The sequence below is a fragment of the Montipora foliosa genome, chromosome 11, assembly GCF_036669935.1.
Source record: "Montipora foliosa isolate CH-2021 chromosome 11, ASM3666993v2, whole genome shotgun sequence".
Taxonomy (NCBI): Eukaryota; Metazoa; Cnidaria; class Anthozoa; order Scleractinia; family Acroporidae; genus Montipora; species Montipora foliosa.
Genome location: NC_090879.1, coordinates 24,517,354 through 24,527,353, shown reverse-complemented (window position 1 = coordinate 24,527,353; position 10,000 = coordinate 24,517,354). Strand labels below are relative to the sequence as shown.

The 10,000-nt window shown below is 37.5% G+C and overlaps 1 protein-coding gene across 1 annotated transcript in view; it reads left to right on the top strand.

Moving 5' to 3' along the window:
• LOC137977743 (DNA primase large subunit-like) overlaps nucleotides 1–10,000 on the top strand; it is a 24,355-nt gene that overhangs the window by 1,075 nt on the left and 13,280 nt on the right. Inside the window, exons 2-7 of the mRNA XM_068825067.1 lie at nucleotides 1,950–2,059; nucleotides 4,405–4,496; nucleotides 4,597–4,644; nucleotides 5,310–5,391; nucleotides 5,709–5,804; nucleotides 9,201–9,257. Of these exons, the coding sequence (XP_068681168.1) occupies nucleotides 1,950–2,059; nucleotides 4,405–4,496; nucleotides 4,597–4,644; nucleotides 5,310–5,391; nucleotides 5,709–5,804; nucleotides 9,201–9,257 (485 nt within the window). The remainder of the gene's footprint in view (nucleotides 1–1,949; nucleotides 2,060–4,404; nucleotides 4,497–4,596; nucleotides 4,645–5,309; nucleotides 5,392–5,708; nucleotides 5,805–9,200; nucleotides 9,258–10,000) is intronic.

The window sequence follows — 10,000 nt, the reverse complement described above, 5'->3', positions numbered from 1 at the left end:
TGAAAAATTAAGGCGCCCAGAGCTATTCTTTGGGAGCCCCAGGCTACCGGGCTCCTGTTAGGCAACAGCCTTGATACTATTAATTTTTGTGATTTATAATTAATTTTGATTTATGTAACTGTAGTTGGGAGCACCACATCAACCTTTGGCGGGCATTTCTAAACAACGAAACAGCGAAACGAGGCACCAAAACACCATGTATGACCCCACCATACATTGAGTACTAAAACGTTATTACTCCTAATTCATTGAGATTAAGATTAGGATTCAGATTAAGACTGAGATTAGAAGATTAGGCCCAATTAGGCCTAAAACGATGTTTAATCTCAAATCCAACATTTGTCGGTTAATATTCAATGTATGGTGGGGTCATACATGGTGTTTTGGTGCTTCATTTCGCGGTTTCACTGTCTCCGTGTTTCGCTATTTCGCTGTTTAGTAATGTCCGCCTTTGGCTGCCTTCATGCAACTTACGTTACCAAATAAAGTTGTGTGTATATATATGTATAATAATAATAATAATAATATTATTATTATTATTATTATTATTATTATTATTATTATTATTATTATTATTATTATTATTATTATTATTACTACTACTACTAATTAGGGCGCTTGCCTTGAGATCCGGAGATCCCGGGTTCAAGACCTGCTCTGACCACTCGTTGAATTTGATCCTGGTAGTCCCTGGTTCAACTTCCCAGCCGCACTTGTAAATAGCCAACTGGTTTGCCTCCAGCCAGTTGGGATTCTTAACAATTGTTGTTGTTCTGTTCTATCGTTTCGTTGTGTTTCATTGGCCCTGAAAAGCCCCTATGGGGAGCGGTCAATTAAGTATGTATTGTATTGTATTATATTCCGTACAGTTTCTACATGTATATACATGGAAATATTCAACTGTGCCTTACATACAAAGACTTAAGACTAAGGGTGCGTTCGATTGCCGGTATTCCAGAATAGGAATACGTGGAATAGAAGAAAGAAATCCCTCGTTTTTATGGAGATTCACCATTAAAATTGCCAAACACCTGCTAAAATGCTATTTATCTTTATCCTTGTTGCTTCACAATGCCAGACATACCGTTTTAGATCATGATTCCACATATTCTTATTCCGGATTAGGGTCAATTGAATGCACCCTAAGACTTAAAGTTTACAATTAATCCTAAATTCCTTAGCTACATGTACATTGCCAGGATAAGATATGAAAAAAGATTTTTAAAAATGACAATTTGGAAATCCCTAATGAAATGCCTTATTAATTTAAATAAAACAAATTTAAGTCTACTTTTAAAAATGTTCAGACTGGAAATAGACCTCAGATCAGATGGAAGAAGGTTCCAAAGTCTAGGAGCAGCACAACTAATATGACCTGCCCCTGTAGTCTTCTTGGTCCTTACTTCTAGTGATGTTAACAAGGCTCCAGCGTCATGATTGCACTGGAAGTCATACTTAGACTGAGGTAGAACGTGTATCATATGACAAATAACCATACCATGCAACGCTTTAAATGCTTTGTGGGCTTCCTATAAAGTAGCTTTTAACTAAGTGGAGTGCCACGTAAAATAAAGTTCTGTGTTCTGTATTCTGTATTGTGTAAGAAGAAATATTTTATATTCGATACAGTAGCAGACAGACAGCCAATGTAGTTCAGGAAGCAGAGGCGTGATGTGGCAAAATTTTGGGGTGCAATAAACCAATCAAGCACTAGCATTCAAACATGCTACAGTTTTAACACTTGATATTTTGGCAACCCATAAAGATTCTGCTAGTGATAAACGCATGAACTAGTGACTCGGTACTGCTGCTTCTAGATAAGTATTTCCTGATATGTCTGATGTTGTAAAGATAATAAAATGCACTTTTGCATGATTTGGTAACATTTACATACTGTAGCTTCACTTAAAATAATGAACATGTTGACGATTTTTGTTTTCATTCTGTAGTCCTCAGAGAAATCGAAACATTTGGAATACGATACAAGAGGGGTTTGGAGGACTATCAAAAAGCTATGAAGGAAAGCTTGAAAAAGTTCTTACCTTTGAGTCAACGAGTGGTCAGTAAAGTAAACCTTTCCCTATTAAGTGAATAGGGCAGTTTTTAATGGCGTGTCTTAAAACCAAAACCAAAGTAATTACTTTGGCCAATCAAATAGGTCGGAGACAATCCAGTAAACCAATCAAAACTCAAAGTACCAGTAATTACACGTAACCGTCACAAAGCACGGGAAAATGTGCATGCGCGAGCCACGATTGGTTTTGGTTTCACTTCTGATTGGTTGAGAAAATGGCGTGAGAACTTTGAACGAATCAGTGAGTGAAGTAATCATAAACCAAAGTAATTCACTAATTACTTTCGACACTCAATTGAAAACCACTCTATTGACATCTACGTGTTCCAATTAAGGACGTTCGCGCTAATTGTTTGTGCGCAACGTTACTGCGCAGGTAACGCGACTGTAATATGTCACGCATTACTTCGAGCATTAGTGAAGTTGAGGTTTCAAAACCTTTGCAAAAACCTTGGACGATAAGTCTTGCACAGCGTTGGATCAGAGAAGATCGTGATCAGTCAAAATTGATTTAAAATACTTATGAAAGTCAAGTAGACTACTGCACGACTGATATTCGCGAGGTTTTTATCAGTCGTGCACTAGTCTTCTTGACATTCATACATATTTTTCAAGCATCAGTTAAAATAACATGGCGACAAAAACACAGAGGAAAAAATTCCAGGCCGGCAAAAGAATGGCACATTTATTCCCGAATCATCATTAAACTTCAAATGGAAGTGAGCGGGAGGATGGAAAAGCTCTGGAAAAGGTAGCTGATCGAGTAGACTAGTGGCTGAAAGTTTGGAAAACTCGAGGACGAACCGTTGCGTAAATTTAATGGGGCTGTTTCTTTTTAATGTTTTTATTACCCTACGAACTTAAGTTCAAAATGAATGCATGTTTTTAAAGTTCTTTTTCTTTACTTTCGTGAAAATTAAGCAGTATTTTTGTCCTCGCCCGCTTAAATGGTGCGGACCTGCGTGGAAACAATCAGCGATTAAATTTTACAAAAAACAGACTCCAGAGGATGAGCATTACGGCAATGGAGAGATATTATACGAAACACCAACCAAATGAAGATGACCCCTGTTTAAACCTTCGTTGCTATGCTCGAGAAAGGTTTTTTTTTTCGGTAAAAACCTTTCATTTCTTCAACGATCGAGCCTCTCTTGGGTTCCAGTCCTTGCCCAACAGGTCACGCAAAAGCGTGACAAACGAAATTTTCCAAGAGCTTTGCAAAATCACATCGATTTTACTCGTTCAGATCATCGGTGACCCCTATTTTTTTAATCATGAATCACTTACTTTACTTACTATCTACAAAATATGATGAAATGAAAAATTTCTCACCGTAAGAAGTTATCTTTTTTCAACATTTTCTTTCCTTGTGCCATCGAATTCTGGTAGTGGTTGCAACGGATAGAGCTTACGAAAACGCTCGTCGAGGATGAACTCTACTGTTTACCACATCCCTAGCGGCATACAATTATCTAAAAATCTCACTCCTAAAAACCTATGCACGGAAACTTTCACTCCAACAGTTTATTTTTATGATTTTCGATGGATGAGCAGATGAGGCTACATCTCACTATTATGACCGATTTCTCGAAATTAAGGCATTTTTCCACTGCCATTTTCTCCGACCCCCATTTTTTTTTTCATTTTTGGAGTAAGTACTTTATGACCTAACTCTAGGCGAGAAATGAAGAAAATCTCACCGTAGGAAGATTTTGGCGCGAACGTCCTTAACATCCAGCGAAGTTCCCTTGATTTAACTTATTTTGGTTGTTTCTTGAAATTTGTACATGTACATGTATCTGCCCCAAGCTGGCCACCCTTTGATAGAGAGAATAGGACATACCATAATACTGGTACCTCTATACTTTACCTTGTGCCGGGAACTTTGTGGGTATTTTAACATCCTATGTGATACTGTAAATGTAGTACAAAGATTTAAATGTATATATCACAAAGTAAACCTTTCTCTTGTTAATGTACACGAACTTACTAAGCCTTTGTTGCCTCCACTAAAAGATGCCAGTTACACGTAAGGTATAAGGATCAACACAGCTTTGCTTCAACCCTTGAAAGCAGCATAATGCCAAGTAGAAAATGTTTAAATATGCATAAGTTACAATTGCTGTTTTTACATGTACATGTGTAATTGCTGATAATCCCTGCAAGGTTATCCTGTGCAAAGAAAAAAATCTTATGGGCAGCTACAATATTTTGTTGTCTCTTAATTAAAAGAGAAAAATCTTAATGATTCATTCACACTAGTTGCCTCTTCGTCTCCATGCTTGTATTTTGCATCCTGTTGGAAAACTGTGTTTTTGTTGTCATACCAGACTGTAGAAGAAGAATTGAAAGAGAGGAGGTTAAATGAGAAGAGAAAGGACCACATATCTCACTTCATTTTGCGCCTTGCATATTGTAGATCGTAAGTACTTGCTGTATTGCGTAACTTCCAAAATACTCCACTGGTCACTTGTTTTGAGGAGGGTCTATAAGTTAATTGTTCATCTGTTTTATCTCCACAGGGAAGATCTTAGGAGATGGTTTTTGTCACAAGAAGTTGAGCTATTTAGGTGAGGACTACTACATATATAATGTCTAAAGCAGATAGAGTTGATTGACACTGTGAGTTGTGTGGCTATTTCTCAATATAAATGTATGTAAATTTAACAATTAAAAGGTGTTGTCATCAACAAATCAATTCAGAACAGACACAGTGTAAGGTCTCAAGTTTTCTATATTCGGTTAGTGACTTGGTTGATGGTTAGCTGCTGCGAAATCAAGAGGTACCTCAAAATTAATAAAATGGTAAAATTTATGGGTGAGAAATTAGGTTAATTAATGTGTGAAATATGAACAGGGAACAGAACTGATACTCACCAAGTCTGTCTGCTCAGCAATCAGAAAAAACACATGTATGAATTATACAGTAGTTTTAGTTCACGATGTCTGTGATTTCAGTTTGTGATGTTAGCCATGAAAGGTCCATCTCACCATAATATTATGGACGCAATACTTAGCTTGGAAGTCCTCCCTCAACCTCATTCCAAGGGTCTTTTATCTCACCACCCAAGAAGTGGGGTCAGGACTAAATAATAATGATGATGACGACGAAGATGACAACAACAATTATTTTTATAATCATAATCAGAATATAAGGTCTGCATAATAATAATAAATTATAATTATTATTCACTGTATGAGTAAAAAGATTGTGAGTTGGTTGATGTCATTCTAGGTTTCGTTTTGCTGATTTGGCGGCAACCAGCAGAGAGAAAGCAGATGAATTCCTTAAGGCCAATGGATTACAATATCATCCTGTACGTACACAGTAGATGCCTACATGTATTTTTTTTAAATTTTATTTTATTATTTTTTTTATAAATAAATTTTTATTAAAACACGACTTACAGTACAATGCTTACTTGCACAACTTACAACTTACACACATTAGATTCTTTGATGGCAACCTCTTCACTGCATGAGGTTAATAATGTGTAAATTGCTTTGAACTCCCTAGGTTGTGATCTCTTTATTATACAATGTACAATGTAGATTTATTCATTTTATGGTAATTTTTGGAGTTTTTTTCTTGTATATGTATGTTTAATGACCAAGAATGACTGCTCTCACACAGATAACTGATGCTGAAAAAAAAAAAAAAGAAGAAGAATTGATGACATCAGGATTTAACCTGACGGCTATGAAAGTACAAAACACAGACTATTTTAAGGTAAAGATTGTCTTCTTGTGCATTGTGTCGAGAAGATTTTAAATCCTGTTCTTCACAATGCAGATGTACATTTATGTGATAACACAACGTTTCAAATCAGAGTATCATAGCTAAATTATGTGATCCTTCACGCAAAAAGGGGGCTTATCCAAATTTCACGCTATTTTCATGGTCCTCGCCATGAAAATGTTGAAAAATGATTGGAATGTGAGTTAAATTTCCCTTTCGCGCCGTGAAAAAAGTCATGGCCACCGTGAAATATTTGATGCCGTGAAAAAGGTCATAATCACCATGAAAATATTTCACTCCATGAAACAAAGTGTACACAATGTACTTCTTGTGCAAACACTATTCTGTTACCCTGAACATTATTCCATCATAATGTCACGCCACCTTCAAAGGTTTACTGCAAGCCTCGAAATCGGCTGTCTCAATCAGCGAATCGCCAACTCGGGGTCCATTCACTCTTATGTTTTCTTTTCTGTTTTATGTTGTGATTTCGGGAAAACAAAAGCAAAACGAAACAACTGAAGAAAAAATTTGTAGTTACTAAAACATGGAACATTACTCAACACCCTTCCATATCAGTGCAAAATTTCTCTGCTAAAAAGCACGCAACTTCAGTTTGCCGGAGTGGGTTTTAAACGTCGAATGTTTGTAAAAAGAATCTCCATAGAAAAATATTATTTCTCAAAAAAATTATGAAGTCATAAGGCCCTCCTTTGATCACTTTTCCAAATACCAGTTCCATTTTTTGTCCAAATAGAAATTCAATGGTACAGTTTATGGAAAATGATGGGACGGTTCCCATCTGGTTAAAAAAAACATGTTTAGGCAGGGCTTGAAATTAACTTTTTTGCTCAGGTGCCAGCTGGCGGCTAATGAGGAAAATTTGGTCGCCAGATCATAAATTTTGGTCGCCAACTTTGCATGCAAGGAAAGTCATAATTATTAAATAGCACAAAAAAAAACAACAAAAAAACAGCATGAGAAAGATCTCTAAAGCCATTGTTGTTTTCGGCTTATTTTGGTGATGGTGTTCTTTAAAGTTATTAATTTTGAAATGGAGCGAAGCACAGTCTGTGTTTTCCATAGCAAGGCAAACATTGGTCCTTTATCCTTGCTTTTCACCTCTTCAAAATGTAGTTCTTTATTCTCCTGCAGCTTGCGTGGCAAGAACCTTTTTACAAAAAACTTTAAGTGTCTTGCATAAACGAAAACTTTCCGAAGATTAACCTGTTACGAAGACACTCGCGCTCCAAACGTAACACTTGACAATAAAGTTTTAAGTCCAGATGCGGTTGGCGTTGGTGTATTATTGTCTTTGCGTGCAGACATCTACCAGTGAAATCTGTATACACTGTACACATTTTTAACCCTTGAATCAGCCCGTTAAATCTACATTTACTGTACTTTCATTCGGAGGTGATGTCTAGGAGAAATGTTGCCATAAACTTTCGCGGCAGCATGTGGTTGGCGGTGGTGTATTATTGCCTTTGCAAGTCGACATTTAGGCCTCGAATCTGCCCGTGAAATCTACATACACTGTACGAAGTTGATTTTGAGAAGAAATGTTTCAATGAACTTGCACGACCGCATGTAAACACTGTTAATCGATCGATCAATTTCCTGCAGCAGTACTTAAAGCTTAAATCCATCGAACTGCCATAAAAATTTGTCTTTCAAATTCAAGTGAGTTTATCAGGCGAAGAGAACGCAGTTGTGGGTTGTTATTGCTCATCATGATCGCATCAGTGCGGTTAATGGAAAAAACTTTTATTACTATTGGTCATGACTTTTATTACATTTGGTGGCTCCTAAAAGAGCCGTTTCCTTTTTCTTTTTTCTTTGGGGATTCATTCTCCCGCTTGAGGCAGTTCCTTCACGTTGGATGACGAGTGTTTTTTTTTCTGCTTTCGTGTCGCCTGTTCAGACTTTCATCGCGCGCTGGCGACGCAACAAAATTTTAAAAAATCGCATCACTGGCGCAAGCAAAAAATCGCTTGTGTAGCCGCTACTTTAGGAGATTTGTTCATACACATCGTTTCATTCATGAACGAAAAATAAGCGCTTTCATGACAAAATAATGTTCGTCGACCACGGTGTATCTTCACAAAACTGTATTACTTTAAGTTGCGTGAAACGCTTCGACAAATAACTTAGATAAGATGTACCGCACAGACCTGAGAATTGGAAAGGTGGAAATGGAAAATAAATTTGTTTCATACAACAGTTCAAGTTCTTCGCCTTTCTCATTGAACTGTTTCGAATTTTTATTTTTTGTTGTTGTTGTTGTGTGACAGTGAAAATAATCTCACTGTTGAATGAATTAAGTTTTGTGGATGACATTCTCAAAAGTGAAGTCATAAAACTCGAGTTTGTTTTCATTTACCGTAGCAGCTCAGTCTTATTGTATATGTACTTTGTACTTGCTTGCAGTTATTTACATTAAAACGTGGCGGCGGATCGACTTAAATGTGGGAGTAACGAACTGCAAACAAAACAATTTCATACGGTGTTTTGGAAAGCAAAGTTCCTCAAGAATTTCTCAGAGATCTGTTTACAATGCCACCGCACTGAAATGTTGCCAACTGGCATGATATATTTCTTGGTTATAACAGTATCGTAATTTTGATTCATGTTAAGTTTCATGCTCGCCATGAGCGTCGTTTTGTCGTTTGAATTCGCAAACTTTCGTGTAACCATCGGACTTCTATAAAAATTTATGCCAATCTTGCCGCTTCAGTGATTCTTGCGAGACGAGAGTCTCGTCTCTCGAGGTGAGAGTCTCGTCTCACAAGAAACGAGACGAGACTGGTAACTTACTTTTGAGCGGTACTGTACATTATTTTAATGGCTTCCTTTGTAGCAGCCATGGCCTTTCTGTAGTTAAGTGCCACCCTCCTTAAGCTTAACATATAAAAAATGGTAACAGGTTTGACCCGAATACTGCATGTCGTAAGAAATATTGTGGGTTGAACTTTCTCAGGCTGCATGTCAAATGTTATGAAAGTAGGATGGTCATTTCAGGCCTATAAATGTCACTGTCATTTTAGCACTTGTCTCTTAAAATATTGTTATTCCGGTGTTCTTGCATCAAACCATTTCGGGGGCACGTACAAGTCACAGGTCATTGTTTTACCAATACCGAAACCACCCACCTAACCATTTAAAACCAATGCTAACATTAGGCCTAAAAACTTCTGTTTAGGCCTAATTAGGGTTAAGGTTAGCTTTAATGAATATTTAGGATTCTTTCTGTATTGGTTAAGCAATGACCTGTGACTTGTGACCTGTGTTTTGTACCTTCTGTTTTTCGTCTGTCTTACACTGGCAAAATTTATTGCCAACTGCCTATTTGGTGTACTATAATGAACTTTATATTTTCTTTATTAGGTTTCATTTATTGATGCCCTTGACCTTGTTAGAGGAAGGAAAGTGTATCTAGAAGATGTAAGCTCTTTTATAAAATAGGAGATAACTCGAGTGTTCTACATCATACATGTAGAATGGAGATGACTCTGCTGTTCCATGTCATAAAGATTAAACATTAATTAACTTACTTGTAATTTCAAAATACTATAGTGTATTGCCCAAGATTTAACCCTTGAGGATGTCCCCTAATGGTGATGGCGGGCCTGTAGGCAAGTTTTCTGTGGGAGGTGTGATCCAATGAGGAGATGGACCAAATGAGTGCCAGAGGCGTGAGCCTCCAGGGGGGTCCAGGGCAGTGTAGACCCACGCGGTCTAGGAGCTAGGACGTTTGTATGTTGTAGTCGTCGTGTCTGTTTAGTAAATACTGAACTGTGTTCGAACAAGTGGTTTCAAGTGTTTATTTGACCATAAACGTCACATCTGGCGACGAAGATCAAGCAAAGAACCCACAGAGCGCGTTCTACCAGGATTTCCGAAGCGATTTCTACAGAGATTTCCGAAGAGAATTCGAAAGCAATTTCCCGCGAAATCAAAACAATGGCGATTTCACTGCCTAACTTCCCACCGTTTAAAGTTCACGTCGATGGAAATGCAGGTCCTAGATGAAAGAAATGGCTAGGGCAATTCGAGAGATTAACCATTGCAATGAGGATTACCGATGACAAGCAGAAAAGAGCTCTTCTGCTGCATTACGGCGGTCCAGAGGTCAACGAGATCTTCAAGACACTTCAAGACGTCGGCGAGGACAAGGATTACAACAA